Here is a 19,784-nt window from a genome sequence, read left to right as displayed (position 1 = left end):
TAGCATGATCCTAGCACGTTTTAACACTTTGTCTGCATTATCCTAGCATTTTAGAATAGTTCCTGCAATGTTTAGTACATTGCTAAAATTATCCTATATGTTGTGGCATTTTGATAGCAAGTTTTATCATGTTGCTAGCATGTCTTACCATGTTTTAACCAGTGCCCAAGGAAGTCGACCGGAAGTTGAAGTTGGCCGCGTGCCGCCATCTTGTAGCAGAACTTCACTTGCGTTAGCATCCCATTGACTCCCATTCATTTTGGCGTCACTTTGACAGTGAATAACTTTACATCTGAGGCGTTTAAAGACTCCATTTGTCCATTATTTATTTCTAAAGATACACGACAATGTATAAAGGGCTCCATTACCTTCTATGTTACATTATGGCCCCGTAGAAACAGTTTTTGTAAAAATAGGCTAGCGATTGCGTCATAACCACTCGACTCTCTGTCGCACAGTAGAGAAATTACCGTACAGACAGGAGGAGAAGCTCGCAGGCAATAGTATGCATTAACTTAATATGGCGTACTGGCGTTACATTTTAAAATACTATACAAAATAATTAATCAGAATACTTACTCCTGCTCACTCACGCCAAAGAACTCCCCGCTCAAGCTCGCCGTCTCTGCAAGATTAACGATGGCAGTTTGCACGCACAGCTACTAGAAGATTTACATCTGTCAGACAGGTTGCTGACGTCATCAAGCTTAGTTTGAGTCTGCGCGTCAGAAAAGGAAGTACTAAAAATCGCTAAAAATGGGCTTCACTTGTCTCATTTGAGTTCCAATGGGGTCGCTGTGTCCATTTCTTTTACTGTCGATGGTTTTAACATGTTTTAGCTCATTGTTTTCATTTTTTGTCATTGTTAAAATCATTTCTACAATGTGTTTTTGCATGTTTCTAGAATTTTTTTTTGTTGTTGTCTAGCATGTTGCTACCATGTTTTAACATAATAACATTGTTTTACATTTTGTTAACATGATCTTAGCATGTTTTAGCACTTTGCTAGCATTATCCTAGCATTTTAGCATGTTCCTGCCATGTTTAGTACATTGCTAAAATTATCCTAATATGTTGTGATATTTTGAAACAAGTTTTATCATGTTGTTAGCATGTCTTACCATGTTTTAACATGTTTTAGCTCATTGTTTTCATTTTTTTGTCATTGTTAAAATCATTTCTAGAATGTTTTTTGCATGTTTCTAGATTTTTTTTTTTTTTTTGGTCTAGCATGTTGCTACCATGTTTTAACATAATAACATTGTTTTACATTTTGTTAACATGATCTTAGTATGTTTTAGCACTTTGCTAGCATTATCCTAGCATTTTAGCATGTTCCTGCCATGTTTAGTACATTGCTAAAATTATCCTAATATGTTCTGGCATTTTGATAGCAAGTTTTATCATGTTGCTAGCATGTCTTACCATGTTTTAACATGTTTTAGCTCATTGTTTTCATTTTTTGTCATTGTTAAAATCATTTCTAGAATGTTTTTTGCATGTTTCTAGATTTTTTTTTTTTTTTTTGGTCTAGCATGTTGCTACCATGTTTTAACATAATAACATTGTTTTACATTTTGTTAACATGATCTTAGTATGTTTTAGCACTTTGCTAGCATTATCCTAGCATTTTAGCATGTTCCTGCCATGTTTAGTACATTGCTAAAATTATCCTAATATGTTCTGGCATTTTGATAGCAAGTTTTATCATGTTGCTAGCATGTCTTACCATGTTTTAACATGTTTTAGCTCATTGTTTTCATTTTTTGTCATTGTTAAAATCATTTCTAGAATGTTTTTTGCATGTTTCTAGATTTTTTTTTTTTTTTTGGTCTAGCATGTTGCTACCATGTTTTAACATAATAACATTGTTTTACATTTTGTTAACATGATCTTAGCATGTTTTAGCACTTTGCTAGCATTATCCTAGCATTTTAGCATGTTCCTGCCATGTTTAGTACATTGCTAAAATTATCCTAATATGTTGTGATATTTTGAAACAAGTTTTATCATGTTGTTAGCATGTCTTACCATGTTTTAACATGTTTTAGCTCATTGTTTTCATTTTTTGTCATTGTTAAAATCATTTCTAGAATGTTTTTTGCATGTTTCTAGATTATTATTATTTTTTTTTGGTCTAGCATGTTGCTACCATGTTTTAACATAATAACATTGTTTTACATTTTGTTAACATGATCTTAGCATGTTTTAGCACTTTGCTAGCATTATCCTAGCATTTTAGCATGTTTCTGCCATGTTTAGTACATTGCTAAAATTATCCTAATATGTTCTGGCATTTTGATAGCAAGTTTTATCATGTTGCTAGCATGTCTTACCATGTTTTAACATGTTTTAGCTCATTGTTTTCAATTTTTGTCATTGTTAAAATCATTTCTAGAACGTTTTTTGCATGTTTCTAGATTTTTTTTTTTTTTTTTGGTCTAGCATGTTGCTACCATGTTTTAACATAATAACATTGTTTTACATTTTGTTAACATGATCTTAGCATGTTTTAGCACTTTGCTAGCATTATCCTAGCATTTTAGCATGTTCCTGCCATGTTTAGTACATTGCTAAAATTATCCTAATATGTTGTGGCATTTTGATAGCAAGTTTTATCATGTTGCTAGCATGTCTTACCATGTTTTAACATGTTTTAGCTCATTGTTTTCATTTTTTGTCATTGTTAAAATCATTTCTAGAATGTTTTTTGCATGTTTCTAGATTATTATTATTATTTTTTTGGTCTAGCATGTTGCTACCATGTTTTAACATAATAACATTGTTTTACATTTTGTTAACATGATCTTAGCATGTTTTAGCACTTTGCTAGCATTATCCTAGCATTTTAGCATGTTCCTGCCATGTTTAGTACATTGCTAAAATTATCCTAATATGTTGTGGCATTTTGATAGCAAGTTTTATCATGTTGCTAGCATGTCTTACCATGTTTTAACATGTTTTAGCTCATTGTTTTCATTTTTTGTCATTGTTAAAATCATTTCTAGAATGTGTTTTTTGCATGTTTCTAGAATTTTTTTTTTTTTTTTGTCTAGCATGTTGCTACCATGTTTTAACATAATAACATTGTTTTACATTTTGTTAACATGATCTTAGCATGTTTTAGCATGTTTTAGCACTTTGCTAGCATTATCCTAGCATTTTAGCATGTTCCTGCCATGTTTAGTACATTGCTAAAATTATCCTAATATGTTGTGGCATTTTGATAGCAAGTTTTATCATGTTGCTAGCATGTCTTACCATGTTTTAACATGTTTTAGCTCATTGTTTTCATTTTTTGTCATTGTTAAAATAATTTCTAGAATGTGTTTTTTGCATGTTTCTAGAATTTTTTTTTTTTTTGTCTAGCATGTTGCTACCATGTTTTAACATAATAACATTGTTTTACATTTTGTTAACATGATCTTAGCATGTTTTAGCATGTTTTAGCACTTTGCTAGCATTATCCTAGCATTTTAACATGTTCCTGCCATGTTTAGTACATTGCTAAAATTATCCTAATATGTTGTGATATTTTGAAACAAGTTTTATCATGTTGTTAGCATGTCTTACCATGTTTTAACATGTTTTAGCTCATTGTTTTCATTTTTTGTCATTGTTAAAATCATTTCTAGAATGTGTTTTTTTGCATGTTTCTAGAATGTTTTTTTGTCTAGCATGTTGCTACCATGTTTTAACATAATAACATCGTTTTACATTTTGTTAACATGATCTTAGCATGTTTTAACACTTTGTTAGCATTATCCTAGCATTTTTAGCATGTTTCTAGCATGTTTAAGACATTGCTAAAATGATCCTATGTTGTGGCATTGCATATGCGTTTTGACACATTGCTATCATGTTACATCATGTTGCTAGCATTATCCTAGCCTGTTTTAACACGTTGCTAACATGTTTTATTTGTTTTTGTTCCCTTGAGGGAACAAATTAGTAAATCGTGTGCACAATTTAGCTATTACAGTTATGTTTTGTTCTTCTTAGTTTCTAGGACTTTTAGTTTGTCTTCATATGTCAAGTCTTCCTTTGTTCTGTTTTCCCGCCACCTTTTAGTTGTCATGGTAATTCATTTAATCATCACAGGTGTTCGTTATTAGTTCCCTCATTTACCTTGTATTTAAGTTCCTGCCTTTTCACTCTTGAGTTGTCTGGTATTGTTTGTGCGAATGTGTGTTGTAGCAGACTGTTACGTTTTTGGATTACTTTTAAGTCTTGTAAATAAACAAGTTGGATTTGTATATTCGTCTTCGTCTTCCTGGGAGCCACTGTAACATTAGCAGATCGAGGGAACGAATTAGTAAATCGTGAGCCCAATTTAACAAATCGAGGGAACGAATTAGTACATGTCATGAAAACAGGAAACTATGCTTCTAACTACAGCTCGAGAGCTGTCGTTCCAACCACACAAGTTTGCGATGCAGTTTGCGAATGTTCATTTGAACTATGGTTTAGGGAAACGCCAAATCGCTGAACTATGTAAGTAACGACGAAACTTGTGATGTTAGTTGGCTAACGATGCTTTTGGACCAAATGCACCCCAGTTCGAGGGAACGAATTAGTAAATCATGTGCACAATTTAACACATCAAGGGAACGAATTAGTAAATCGTGTGGACAATTTAGCCTATTTTTTTTTTCCTGCATGTCATGTGCGGGGCTCCGTAGTATTGTATTAATAAGATATATATTGTATATTTTATTGTTTTGTTTTATAATACAATTTCTTGTATTATACTTGATTTCCGGGTGAAATGTGGCTCTGACAGTTTCCATGTTTATTGAGTTTTAGTATGCGAGTGTGGCACTTGTTAGAGAGCGTTTGAAGTGTGTGTTCCTGCTAGTGTTAGTGTCAGCGGTCTGTCAGATTACCTCTTTCACCATGACACTGCAGGAGAAGAACACACTGGCACAGCCTGATCTCACACACTGTCCCGGTTCATCAACACTGGCACGCGATGCATGCGGGCGTCTGGAAACAGAAAGAGCGCGAGCGCTGAAGTGTTGCGTCATTGATTCTGTACGTGTGCATGATGTGCAGCATCGCTATGGAAAGTGATAATGGCATGTGTGAGAACACTCACACTAGATGTTCTCCTAAACAAATGGTCTCAAATTGTTGCTGAGGAGGCCTTTCCTGGATTAAGGCCTATGGGGAACGAGACAGGTGTTACTCGCCGGCCTAGACGGTAATCCTCTCACCTGCCTGAGATGGATACCAGGCTTTCGCTGGGTGAGAAATGGGTCAGTGTTCTGTAACACTGCGAACAGGGTCATCACCTCACGCTCAAAATAGGGTCAACATCTCACAGCTGAGTGCGTGAGTAGAATGCCCCATATTTCTAGGAAGTGCTCTAATCCTCCTCAGCAAACAAATATGAGTTATGTAAAGTATAAAGATCACAGCCCTAGATATTTTTGTGGAAAGGACAAAAAAAAAGCTGTAATCATTATGTAACAGACAATGTGCTGCTGGACAGGTCTTGTTTTTGTTGTGTTTATTCTGCGATAATGAACATCTGACTGTACATTATCTAATTTCATGCATCTTGATAATAAATGCACATACATGGAAGTGAAATATTGACTGCAGTGATACAGAATAAGAGCAAAACAGTGTTATTTTAGAATAATTGAGATAGACTGTTATAGATTTTATTAATATTTTGAATTAATTTTATTTATATATTTCCTGTTATTTTAATTTTTGCAAAAGTTAAATTTTTTTTTCTTTATTAACTTGTCTATTCAGTTTTTATTAATTTTATTTCAGTTGTAGTTTTTTTAGTCAATAAATTTAAACTAAATTAAAATGAGATTGGCAACTAATACATACACAACAAGTTTTGGTTACACTTTATTTTAGTGTTCTTGTTACAGTGTAATTATACATTTAAGTACTGAGTAATATTAATTCACTTTATGTACTTGCTATAGAGTTAGGGTTAAGGTTGGGTTTAGGGTTAGTTGCATGTAATTATGCATAATTTATGGTTATTACTATAGTAACTACATGCAACATGTGTAACCGACACCATAAAATATGTTACCAACGTTTTTTTTATTTTTTATATATATTTTATTTTTATTAAAGTTTTCCTTTTCGTTAACTATAATAACTATTCCAGATGAGTTATACAGTACATTGTTGCCCTGGACTGTGGTCATTATTCAGAAATATTAATAATATTATTATTCTGACTGCTGAATGCTGCGAATGACCAGTATTGCTCATGTTGTAACACATTGCTAGTATGAATTAGCATGTTTGCTAACACATTTCTAGCATTTTTTAACACATTGCTAACATGAATTAGCACTTTGCTAAAATGTTTCTACTGTTTTAACACATAGCTAATATGTTGCTAGGTTGTTGCTAACATTATCATAGCATGTTTTAGCACATTGCAAACATGTTTTTGGCACATTGATAACATGTTTTAACATACTGCTAGCATGTTCTTATCATGTTGTAACACATTTCTAGCATGTTTGAACATGTTGTTAGCATTATAACATGTTTTAAAATGTTGCTAACATGTTTAACATTGTTAGCATTAATTAACATGTAGCAGACTGCTAGCATGTTTGCTAACATTATCATAGCATGTTTTAGCACATTAATAACATGTTTTTGGCACATTGATAACATTTTAACATACTGCTAACATGAATTAGCATGTTCTTATGTTATAACACATTGCTAGTATGAATTAGCATGTTGCTAGCACATTTCTAGCATGTTTTAACACATTGCTAACATGAATTAGCATTTTGCTAGAATGTTTCTACTGTTTTACACATAGCTTATATGTTGCTAGCATTTTGCTAACATTATCATAGCATGTTTTAACACATTGCTAACATGTTTTTGCCACATTGCTAACATGTTTTAACATACTGCTAACATGAATTAGCATGTTCTTATCATGTTGTAACACACTGCTAGTATGAATTAGCATGTTGCTAGCACATTTCTAGCATGTTTTAACACATTGCTAATATGAATTAGCATTTTGAAAAATCTACATATACACGGCTCAAACAAATAAAGGAGCACTTTTTAATCAGAGAATAGCATCAAGTCAGTTAAACTCGTGGGATATTGATCTGGTCAGTTAAGCAGCAGAGGGGGTTGTTAATCAGTTTCAGCTGCTTTGGTGTTAATGAAAGTAACAACAGGTGCACTAGATGGGCAACAATGAGACGACCCCCAAAACAGGACTGGTTTTACAGGTGGAGGCCACTGACATTTTTTTCCCCTACTCATCTTTTCTGACTGTTTTTCACTAGTTTTGCATTTGGCTAGGGTCAGTGTCACTACTAATAGCATGAGGCGATACCTGGACCCTACAGAGGTTGCACAGGCAGTCCAGCTCCTCCAGGATGGCACATCAATACGTGCCATTGCCAGAAGGTTTGCTGTGTCTCCCAGCACAGTCTCAAGAGCATGAAGGAGATTCCAGGAGATCAGCAGGACCGGTGTCTGCTCCTTTGTGCAAGGAGGAACAGGATGAGCACTGCCAGAGCCCTACAAAATGACCTCCAGCAGGCCACTGGTGTGAATGTCTCTGACCAAACAATCAGAAACAGACTTCACAAGGGTGGCCTGAGGGCCCGACGTCCTCTAGTGGGTCCTGTGCTCACTGCCTGGCACCGTGGATCTCCACTGGCATTTGCCATTGAACTCCAGAATTGGCAGGTCCGTCACTGGCGCCCTGTGCTTTTCAGATGAGAGCAGGTTCATCCTGAGCACGTGTGATAGACGTGAAAGGGTCTGGAGAAGCCGTGGAGAACGTTATGCTGCCTGTGACATTGTTCAAGCATGACTGGTTTGGTGGTGGGTCAGTGATGGTCTGGGGAGGCGTATCCATGGAGTGACGCACAGACCTCTACAGGCTAGACAAAGGCACCCTGACTGCCGTTAGGTATCGGGATGAAATCCTTGGACCTATTGTCAGACCCTACGCTGGTCCAGTGGGTTCCCCCTGGTGCCCAGCCGCATGTGGCGAGAGTATGGAGGCAGTTCCTGGAGGATGAAGGAATTGGTACCATTGAATGGCCCCCATGCTCGCCTGAACTAAATCCAATAGAACGCCTCTGGGACATTATGTTTCGTCCATCCGACAGGTTGCACCTCAGACTGTCCAGGAGCTCAGTGATGCCCTGGTCCAGATCTGAGAGGACGTTTTTAGGATTTTTATTTATTTATTGATTGAATTTTTAATGAATACATTTAAAACAAAGAAAGATTATGCATCTTTCTATGTAGATTACAATGAATAATAAACATTTCGATCCTGCACTATTTAATCAAACTGGTGACACTGATCATGTGACTCTGCACCGATGCCGGAGAACATGATCGTCAGCTTGTGCACAAACACGTGAAGTTCAGTATTTCAACTTTTCACTGAAACTGTGCTGATAATATCAACTGTATATAATGACACTCCTAGAAAATGTACATTTCTTAATAATGAATAATAATAATAATGAATAATAGATAATAATGAAGTACTGCATGTAATAATGTCAGTATTGCATCACAGTGAGACGGAGGATGACAGCGACTCTCACAGTAGGTCACTGGAGTACAGCGTGTGCAGCTGAACACTGGAGCTCAGCAGTTTTACAGCATCATGCTTGCCATCACCAGATCTGTAATCGGCACAAATCCTGACCTACTGACTGAACATCCACAGCCGCGCTCGCTTTCTGCACTAAAACACACGCGCATATGTGCAGACAGAGTCACATGTGTTTGTTTGGATTCACCAACAGACTTTGACAAGAATGCATCAGATTAGCCCAAACAGTACAATTATCTGGGAACTCTTTACGATAAGGTTTCATTTGTTAAAATGACTTAACAACATTAGTTAACATGAACTAACGATGCACGATATAAATGTTAATTTTGATATTTAATAATACATTTTCAAAAAGTCAACATTAGCAGTGTTATTTTAGTGTTATTATTGTTATTAATATTTTGAATTAGCTTTTACTTTTATATTTTTATTTTTCAAGTTACTTTTAGTTTATTTTTTAGTCATTTCATTATGTGCTTTTGTCATTTGTATTTATTTATTTATTTTTAAATATTGTTTTTATTTTATTTCCATTTTATGTAGTTTTTAGTTTTTATTTATTTCCAGTTAATAATTTAACAACATTTCTGGCAACGTTTTTCAACTGATATTTATATTTTATTTTATTTCATTTTATTTCAGCTGTAATCATGTTTTTAATAGTTTAATTAATAATAACAACTGTTTTAATATTAAAATTTTAAATTTTAATATTTAATAATAAATGTTTAAAGTCAACATTAGCAGTGTTTTATTTTAGTTTTATTATTGGTTTATTTTATTTTTATTTTTCATGTTAATTTTATATATTACATATTTATTTTTGTTTATTTTTTTAGTAATTTCGTTATGTGCTTTTTTCTTTTATTTACTTTTTTTTTTTTTCTTTCCATTTTAGGATTTTAGTTTTTATTTATTTCCATTTAATAATTTTAGTGCTTCAACCTAAACTTATTTCAGGAAACATTTCTAAGTATTTCAACTAATATTTATATTTTATTTTATTTTATTTCAGCTTTAATCATGTTTTTAATAGTTTTAATTAACAATAACAACTGTTAATTATTGGTTTATTTTATGTTTATATTTTTATTTTTCATGTTAATTTTATATATTATATATTTATTTTAGTTTATTTTTTCAGTCGTTTAGTTATGTGGTTTTTATTTTATTATTATTATTATTATTATTTAAAAATTGTTTCCATTTTAGGTACTTTTAGCAAATGATATTTATATTTTATTTAATTTCAGCTTTAGACATGTTTTTGATAGTCTGTGTTAATAACAACCGTGAACATTAGTTGCGTTGTGAACAACTGTATTTTTAAAAAACATTAATGTTGATTTGCTTATTGTCAGTTCACGTGATCTAATGCATTAACTAATAATGAGACCTTGTTGTAAAGCGTTACCCGTTCTCTCGTCCTCAAAACTAACTTTACCATGTAAACTAAGAGGTTTCACTGTAGTAGCTGAATTAACTCAAATATTCTCTCTTTAACTTTACACTGATGTGGACTGAAAACCAATCAATGAACGGAGTGTCATCTGATTGGACCAAACCCCTCAGAGATCCTGTAATTCCAGTCCAGAGAGCTCAAATTGGCGGCTGTTTTGAGCGTCAACAGTGGAAACAAGGAAATGAAGCAGACTTGATGTTGCGGGAGTGGTTTGTTGGTGTTCGCAGCCAACTGCAGATAAGGAATGTCTTTATATTTATTTACACACAACACTGTGTAAAAGAGCATCTGAAAACTTCAGTAAAAATGATGAAAATGTGCAATCACTGCTGTCATGATTGTATCTAAATAACTCTCCGAGCCCAGTAGAAAGCCTCGTGTAAATATGTTGTTTTACGAAACAACTAGCCTTGATCAAGTGATTTGCAGTCGGCCTGCTTGTATTGTCGTTTTTGAGGATTTGACCTGTCAGTTATGAGAACCCATCAATAGGGTTTTAATCAGCATGCATCTGGATTAGACAGATTGACCCCGCCCAGACAGAGCATCACTTAAATAAACCTGACGCTCCGGAGGTCCTGCTCAGTCTTGCAGCGCTTCCCTCCCTCCGCCTTCATCCCATTCATCTCTCGCTCACAGAAGCAGAATCCCTGGGGAAAAACAGTTATGGAGTTTTGCCTGAGTGAGAACTTCCAGTTTCTAAACCAGCACAAGTAAGTACAGGACTATTATTGTTCAAAAAGTGAAAAGTCTTTTGTTTTATACCAGCTAAACTGTAGAAAATGTTTCATTATTATCTTTGTTTACATGCAATGACTTATAACTGTCACCATAAATGGTTTGAATTTTAATAATTTTCATACTAACCAAGTTGAGAGTGTTTTAAAGTTTATGTAACTTTGGGAACTCTTTGATTGGACTTTAAAATGCCAGTAATGTGCTTCAGTTTACTGTTTTAATGGGCTGAAATGTTTGTGGTGTGTAATATATGGTGTGACAGAACATTGCATGTCTTTACAAATATGTAAATAATGCTTTATTTGTCATTAAATATCATAAATGTGCAGTACAATCACTATGCAATGCTTATAAAACATTTTCAACTGAACTGTATCTTATTGTATATACTGGCACGATAATGTTTGTAAGCTGTGCAATAATTCATTTCTAATGATTTTGTACTGACTATAATTTGTGCTTTATGCATGCTTTTGCATAACTCAGTTTTGCTGTAATACTTTCATAGTCATTCATAAATATATTTTTGCTTATGTCAGTAGTTCATGCAGTGTATATATATATATATATAGCCTATATATATATTCATAGTCATTCATAATTTATTTTGCTTAACATGTCTGTAGTTCATGCAGGCAGTTCATGGCTCATTTAAGAAGTGTGCCATGATAATTAATGACAAATAAAATATTTTATACCTCTTTAGCCACTTAGGTCAGTATAAATGTAGTTATAAACTAACTTTAAAGTCACTCCATCCTTATCAGCCTTTTGGATCCGTCCACCTCTGATGACCCACCGTCCCCGACAGATGCACCAGTCAAAGCCGACCCGCTGAGCCCCTCGTTCGGCCTGGACAGCAGCGCGACCCCGTTCAGCCCCGGCAGCACGTCGGACAGCAGCGGCTACAGCGTGTTCTCCCGGAACCCGTCTCTGAACCCGGATTCCCCCGTCAGCTCCAGCTCCATCTCGAGCAGCAGCGCTCCGGCTCTCTTCCACCCCGTCGGTCACACAGAGTCCCTCCTCAGCTGCGACTACATCCCCTCGCTGAACCCCGGGCCCAAGCGCCTGTGTCTGGTCTGCGGGGACTTCGCGTCCGGCTACCACTACGGCGTGGCGTCCTGTGAGGCGTGCAAAGCCTTCTTCAAAAGAACCATTCAAGGTGAGGACCTCAAAACATTATTATTATTATTATTATATGCATAAGACTTATATGAGCGTGTATCATTTTAATTAACGACTTAATAATGAAAATGAGTGTGAGAGAGGGGCTTATGGTGCATTTCAAAGCAGCAGTGCTGTTAATGAATGTAATGATCAATATCACACGAGCTAACTATCTGTCTGACATTGATTTGTGTGTGAAGACCCAGTGTGTTTTAATCAAAGCACCTCAGAAGCCTTCGTCAATACATTTGACATGGTTTTGGTTATTTAGGATGGTATTTAAAGTTAAAATGAGTGTTTTATGTTGTTATTATTATTTGATGAGGAACTATAGAAATGTTGCCAATGATTAATAATTAGCAAGTGGAATTTTTATTAAATATTTTAAAAAGTTTCTATTGTAAGAAAATACATTTTTATAACTATAATAATGGCAAGGATAATATAAAATTAGTTGCATATTGGTGCATATTGAATATAATCTGGCTGTGATCTGTTACATATGATTAGGTTTCTGACAGATGGAGCATTTTTATTGGCTTTGGCCTTGGGCAGACAGAGCACAAGTGTAAGCAGTGTGTGTTAGCATATCAATATATTGATAAAGTGTTCAATCACATAATGGAGGCTCTAATCACACAGAGTCTTGTCCAGCGACGTGTTTTACAGAAATCTATTGATCATAGTTAACTGTGGAAGTGGGAGGAAAAAAATGCAGGATTTGCTTCTCCAGGCATTAATGGGTGTTGAACAGGCGTCAATACGCTCGCCTCTGGGAAAGCACAAACTTTCTACCTCTTTCCATGATTATTAAATTAAGAGGCAGTGCAAATCAATAATTGAACTCTGTCTGGACTCCTATGGATTTCTGTGTGAAAGCTCAGCGTGGAACAAATGGACTTTATGTTTGATTAAACAAATATGGTGGATATATCTGACTCAGTGCTAGTACTGAGAAAGGAGGAAGATTTCTGCTTTTTCTGGCTCTTTGAACAGGGTAAAAATAAATAAAGTAAAATAACTTTTTGCAGCACTGTGCACAATGTAAATAGAGTTTGATATGTTGGTGTTTCAGGAAACATTGAGTACAGTTGTCCTGTAGTGAATGACTGTGAGATCACCAAGAGACGGAGGAAGTCATGCCAAGCCTGCCGTTTCCAGAAGTGCCTGCGTGCCGGCATGATGAGAGAGGGTGAGTTCTGTCAAACCTGAGATCGCTGCAGTCTTTTAGCTATTATTTGACCTTCATTTATCTGTAGATATTTGCTTTGCATGGGTAAAAATAACTTGTGCCCATATACTGTATGCTTACAGTGGGCTCTGAGACCACTAACGTTTCTGTTTACTATTCCTGTTTAATACAGTTAGTGCTGTCAAATCGATATATATATATATATATATATATTGACATAAACTTTTTTTGCTCACCAGTCACTGTGGCTAGTGATTTTCCAAAATTACTAGCCACCCAGTTTTCACTGGCCACAATTTTGACATCGAAAGCACAGGGAAAAACTGCCATATAGATATTTTTAATATTATCACATAATTTGGCAGCAGGTTTATTAGGCTGCTGTCACTTTAAGAGCTCTGTTACACATGCATTTTCTTTCTCAACTGTTTACATTCACTTAAAATATAACTGACTGTGTTTACATAAACATTATTTTGAGTGTATTTGACTGTTTAAGTGCAATAAACAGTGAAAAATAACTCAATTTAGCACTGACAGGTGGGTTTATATACGCGCACTTTGGATATGAGCATAAAATCTGCAGGAATGAGTAAAATTATGCGCAATCCCACGCTGAAATTCAAGCGCTGAAACACCAACAATATTCAATCGTAGCGAATGAAACGAGTGAGTGAGGGTTTGTGTGTCGATTCGCTGTCAGAGAGATGAGAGAGAGAGAGAAAGAGCAGCTGGTATCTGAGTCTATTCTGCAGGAAATTAGTACTGGAAGCGTTTCAGATATTTCAGTATCAGAAAAATCTATATTTTTTACACTACGTTGCACTTAGTTTATTATTTCAGATGCCTTTTTAAAAGACTATAATTGAAAAATGTATATAAAATTAAACCTGCCAAAGTGGCTAGTAGGAGTGACTGTGTTAAACGCCCACCGGCGTCCACCGGCGGGTGTTAATGTCAAGCCCTGATATTTACAAACCTTTATGTTACATGCGATTAATCGATTTGACAGCACTAAATACAATATTTCAAAAGATATTATCAGCATAACAATTTGACTATCGCACACGTGCTTATATGGTGACATTTCACAATAAGGTTCCATTCGTTAACATTAGCTGACAATGAGCAGTAAATTTGATTCATTATTTATTAATTATTTAAATTGATAAATAAAAATACAGCAGTTCATTGTTAGTTCATGCTAGCTCAGCTCCAATTAGTACCATTAACAGATACAATTTTAGATTTTAATAATAAATAAATGCTAAAGTTAACATTAATTAATGAAGTTAAGAGTGTTTTTGATTGCTAGTTCATGTTAACTAATGAAACAAATCAATACTGCTTGTATTGAAATAGAGCAATCTTAAATAATTACTCTTCATTTTATTTAATAAGGTTTCTTTGTTTTGCATATTTCAAAATCCTAAAACATTGTTTTTTTTTTTCCAGATTTAAATTAGATTTTCACTCGCTATGTTTACATCCACCTATTTATATGTGCATTTTGGGATATCGCATAAAAAAATGCTGGATGCAATTCTATTAAAAAAATGTATGCGCTCAATTCCGATAAGAAAAAGTGCATCAACTACGATGGAAACACATTTCCTGAATAAATCCCTCGATGTGCAACAAAAAACTGGTGACTTTGCCTCAGCAGAGGCTGTGATTGGATAACTGGCCTAACAATTTAAATGTGCAACTTTGGATGGAAACATAGCTAATGTTTGGACAATGTCTTTTTTTTTTTTTTTAAGTAGGTGTCTTGACATGAATAGCAAAAGTAGAACTATTTATTTAGCTTAAAATAACATGTTAATCTCCATGTTCCTGTTCAGGTGTGCGCATGGACCGCGTGAGAGGAGGTCGACAGAAGTACAAGCGCAGAGTGGATTCAGCACTTTCTCTCTTCACCAAAACACCTTACGCACATCCAAGCAAATCAATCAGTGAGTCTCATCGGACTGACAGTCATTAAAACAGCCTTTGCTAACCGTTTAATATTAACAAACATACCGAAGCACAACTCTGAGTATTAGAAACTGTCGTCAGTGGATTAGGTTTGGTTGAGGATTTAACCTGATTAAGGGTTTAACTTCATCAATAAAGCATCATCTTTTCCTTTCCAGGAAACAAAGTGATCTCTCAGCTGCTCGTGTCTGAACCGGCTCCTCTGAGAGCTGCCCCTGACCCCTCGACCCCTGACAGTGACCTTAAAACGCTGCTAACCTTATGTGACCTTTTAAACAGGGAGCTCCTGGTTATGATTGGCTGGGCAAAACACATACCAGGTACACAGGCGGTGCCGTTTTGATGTTTTTGTGCTTGATGCACTATTCGTTTAAAAACGAAGCATTGCAGTATTCTGTTTTTGTTGTTTCAGGTTTCACTGGGCTCTCTTTGGTGGATCAGATGGCTTTGCTCCAGAGCGGCTGGATGGAGACGCTGGTGCTGAACGTGGTGTGGAGATCTCAGGGCTCGGCCGACGAGCTGCAGTTTGCGGAGAACCTGCGTCTGAACGAGAGCCAGAGCAGAGCCGCGGGACTGCACGATCTCTACACGGCCCTCAGACATCTCACCTCCAAATACCAACAGATGGGCCTGAACCAGGAGGAGATGCTCACGCTCAAAGCCATGTCTCTGGCCAACTCAGGTATACATACTGTATATGACCAGGAATTCATCCACTTCAACAGCTGGTCTGAATGTCGAGGCTTAATCTTAATAATCAGTAAAAATAAATAAATAAATAAAAAATGTATGTTATATAATGGTATATATTAAATATATATAAATATCATAATATTATTATATAAAAATACTATTAATTTTAATACTGAAAATGACTAAATAATGATTATAATGTAATAAAATAAATTGATATAAAAACACACAAATATGAATTATATTATCATACGAAATTAAATAATGAATATAATATAAATAATGAATAATTATATATTATATGCATTCTATATATATATATATATATATATATATATATATATATATATATATATATATATATATATATGCTACACTAAATAATAAATATAATATAAATAATGAATAATTATATATATATATATAATTAATTATTTATATTATATTTATTATTTAGAAATAATTAATAATTATATTATATATATATATATATAAATTCATTATTATATTTTTTATTATTATACAAAGCTAATTCTAGATAATGAATAATAAATTCACAAAAATATGAATTATACAAAATTAAATAATATAATATAAATAATGAATAATAAAGTAATGCTATTATATACATAAATATGTGAATATTAATACTATTATGCTACACTAAATGATGAATATAATATAAATAATGAATAATTATATATTATATGTATTATTATATTATATATATATATATATTTCTAGAAATTCATTATTATAATTTTTTATTATTATACAAAGCTAATTCTAGATAATGAATAATAAAGTCTTCAGATCAAAAGATTATATATAAACATAAATTCAGCATGTCAGACCCTTTGACTGTAGTTCATGTAAGAAGAGGTTGTGTGTTAATAAATAGTGAGGTGTATTTGTGTTAATTGTTTTGCTCTCCTGATTGATACGGTTCTATTGAAGTGTTCAGGGATTGCTTAAACTGTCTATATCTGGTTTATGTGATGAATTCATTCTACTTCATTTTAGTTCCCATTTTTAGTCTCAGACTCATTGGCCAAGAAAAAAACAATCAATATGGATCCAGCAGTCCGGAGCACAGATCAATAAACCATTAGTCTCCCAGCTTGCATTTGACCACAGGGCAGTTTCGAGTCAGGAAAACTATTGTTTTTGCTCTTGACACAGAAAAATCTGAAGAGCGTAACCAAATAGATGTGCTCGGCCAGTCCATTAAGCATCAACAATGAGAGTAGATGCGTTTTTAAGTAAACACAACAGAGTGTTTAACACTCAATCGGATGTCATAAATGACCTTGCCGATGGTTTCCTTCCAGACGCAGAGAACGTGGAGGGCGCAGACGCCGTGCAGTGTTTCCAGGACGCGCTCCACGAGGCCCTGCAGGAGTACGAGAGCGGCCAGCGGCCGTCCGAGCCTCATCGCGCCGGGAGGCTCCTCATGACGCTGCCGCTGCTGAGACAGACGGCCCACCGCGCCGTACGCTGCTTCAGCCGGCTGCACACGGAGGGCCACGTCCCCATGCACAAACTCTTCCTGGAGATGCTGGACGCCAAGATCTAGACTGGGACAGTGTGGACTGAGAGGCTGATGATGTTGTTATAAAGCAGCTGAACCGTCACGTGGAGGTCAGGGTCACGTCCAGAGTGACGTTTAACGCAAAAAGCAGCTCTTCGGAGTTTGGCAGCTAAACTGCACTTGATGACGAGAGGTTAAAGGGTTAGTTCACCCAAAAATGAAAATAATGTCATTTATTACTCACCCTCATGTCGTTACAAACCCTTAAGACCTTCGTTCATCTTCAGAACACAAATTAAGATATTTAATATTGAACCCGGAGTCACTGCACTGTTTACAACAGACAGAGAAGAAATTGTTGAATGAAGTCGTTATTTTTGTTCGTTTTTGTTCTCTTCGCTTTATAACATTAAGATTGAACCATGGACTATTTTAACAATGTCTTTACTACTTTTCTGGACCTTGAATTTGGTTATGACTCAATCGGATGTCATAAATTGCGTATAGGGAGATCAGAAAGCGCTCGGATTTCATCAAAAATATCTTAATTTGTGTTCTGAAGATGATCGACGGTCTTACAGGTGTGGAACGACATGAGGGTGAGTAATTAATGACAGAAATGTTCATTTTTGGGTGAAGTAATCCTTTAATATCACTCTCCGTCTCACTGAAGCACAATCTTTTACTATTTATTTGATTTACACAAGATTCATGGAGATTACCGTTTTATAAGGTGTTGGCAATAGTATAGTTTTTTTTTGTTTTTTAGGATTTTACATGATATCAATATTTTTCAATTTTTTTGTTCTGTAGATTTTATTTTGTCTAGATTTGGGAATTTGGTTATCAATATCAAAGACGCAATATATTTCTGCAAAACAGCTCCAGCGATCAGCATCATAAACTCTCTGTAGTCTGCAGCACATTGTCAAGCCTTTCTGTTTATCGTCTAATTTATTACGAGTACCATCTGCTGTTATTTATATGAAAATAAATTATTTTTTTTGGAAATTATCAAGTGCTTTTTTCCTGGTGTTGATAACTGAATGAGTGCATTTACAAACAATAACTTTAAAAAAAAAAAAAAGTTTAATTCAGTGTTCTAGAAGGAATACAGTAAAAAAAAAAAAAAAAAAAAAGCAATTATAACTTATCAAATGGTTCATGTTAAACACAAGATTCGTTGCGTTCACAGCATCCGAGTGTCATTACAATCATCACCAAAACATTTCGGTTTACATTAAGGGATAACTATAACATAACTATAGATAACACATTTTCAAGCATTATCATAAACAGGATGTGAGGTGTTGATATGAGCACTGAACATTCAGAAGTACAGGACTGCAGCTTTCTGCATGGTTTGGGGTTCTTCACATACGGCCACAATCAAATTCAAGCTGACTTTAAGGTGTAACTGATGTTTTTACTACAGTAACAGCCCATTTCAAAGGCACACCGATCCTCCTACAGCAGTGAAGACTGTCCACATTTACCCACAATGACCTCTTTCAGGTGAAACACACTGACAGCTGAACAGGAGTCTGTTGGATTCACAGAAATTGCATTGAATGTTTGCTGATTATATATACATCGTATTGCGTGTAACAAGAGCTGCTCAGTCACTGCCGGCAAGAATTCAAGCATTATTACTGTCCTCTTTATCTCACTGTTTTTCTCAAGCTGGATTACAAATGGTTTTGTTAGTTACTGACACATACAAATGTTTTTTGTTTTTTTTACATATTCAAATAAATTAAATTTTTAGAATGATTGTTTTTTCCACACATAATCCAATTGTTTGATATTTTATGATTATCATCATTAGACGATAAAGTGTTGCTCCAAATTTGACCAATGGGACTTTTTTTGTTTACAAATATTTTAAATGAATTTTGAGTATTGCATTAAAGTATTCATTTAAATTCATCTATGTTTTTTTACATCTTACTTGCTACCATTATATATAAATATATATAATGTGTGCGTGTAAACATATGTATCCCTATATTTCAGTATTCGCATTGACTATTAAAAAAAGCAGTCGAGCACTAATTGCATAACCCTGTTAATCTGAACAATATTCACACATATTTGCATTCTGAAAGTTCATGCAGTAATATTAACCAGTGCACAACTAACCAGTGTGACGTAATAAACAACAACAAAGCCTCAAGAAGGTGAAGTGTGTGACGTCTGCGCCAGCAACATTACCAGACTGAATTGATAAAGTAATTAATAATTCAATGAGGCCACTTAGACACACCCCTCATCTGCCATTGGTTGGCTAAACACACAGTCCCGCCCCCAAACTCGCTCAATTGGTTGAGCCAATGTTGCTGTATCAATGTTTTGACAGCAGCAGAGCCACAGTGTACCGACTTTTCAGCCATTGTTAGTTGTTGTCTTCACATAT

The 19,784-nt window shown here is 34.8% G+C and overlaps 1 protein-coding gene and 1 long non-coding RNA gene across 2 annotated transcripts; one reads left to right on the top strand and one right to left on the bottom strand.

The window, feature by feature from the left end:
* Window positions 1-4,683: 4,683 nt before the first annotated feature.
* Window positions 4,684-11,693, bottom strand: LOC125254048. Its single transcript, XR_007181585.1, has 3 exons — window positions 11,551-11,693; window positions 10,632-10,720; window positions 4,684-4,986 (listed from the first exon to the last, which is right to left on the bottom strand). It is a non-coding gene; the product is annotated as an uncharacterized LOC125254048 (long non-coding RNA).
* esrrd (estrogen-related receptor delta) lies at window positions 9,815-18,382 on the top strand. The gene is made up of 7 exons (XM_048168414.1): window positions 9,815-10,783; window positions 11,576-11,970; window positions 13,051-13,167; window positions 15,012-15,122; window positions 15,303-15,464; window positions 15,557-15,826; window positions 17,169-18,382. The coding sequence occupies exons 1-7, from the start codon at window positions 10,737-10,739 to the stop codon at window positions 17,411-17,413; spliced, it is 1,347 nt and encodes a 448-aa protein (XP_048024371.1). The 5' UTR covers window positions 9,815-10,736; the 3' UTR covers window positions 17,414-18,382.
* The last annotated feature ends 1,402 nt before the right edge of the window (window positions 18,383-19,784 follow it).

Source organism: Megalobrama amblycephala, linkage group LG19, assembly GCF_018812025.1.
Source record: "Megalobrama amblycephala isolate DHTTF-2021 linkage group LG19, ASM1881202v1, whole genome shotgun sequence".
NCBI lineage: Eukaryota > Metazoa > Chordata > Actinopteri > Cypriniformes > Xenocyprididae > Megalobrama > Megalobrama amblycephala.
Note: the sequence above shows the minus strand (reverse complement) of the source record. Positions and strands in the feature narration are given on the sequence as shown.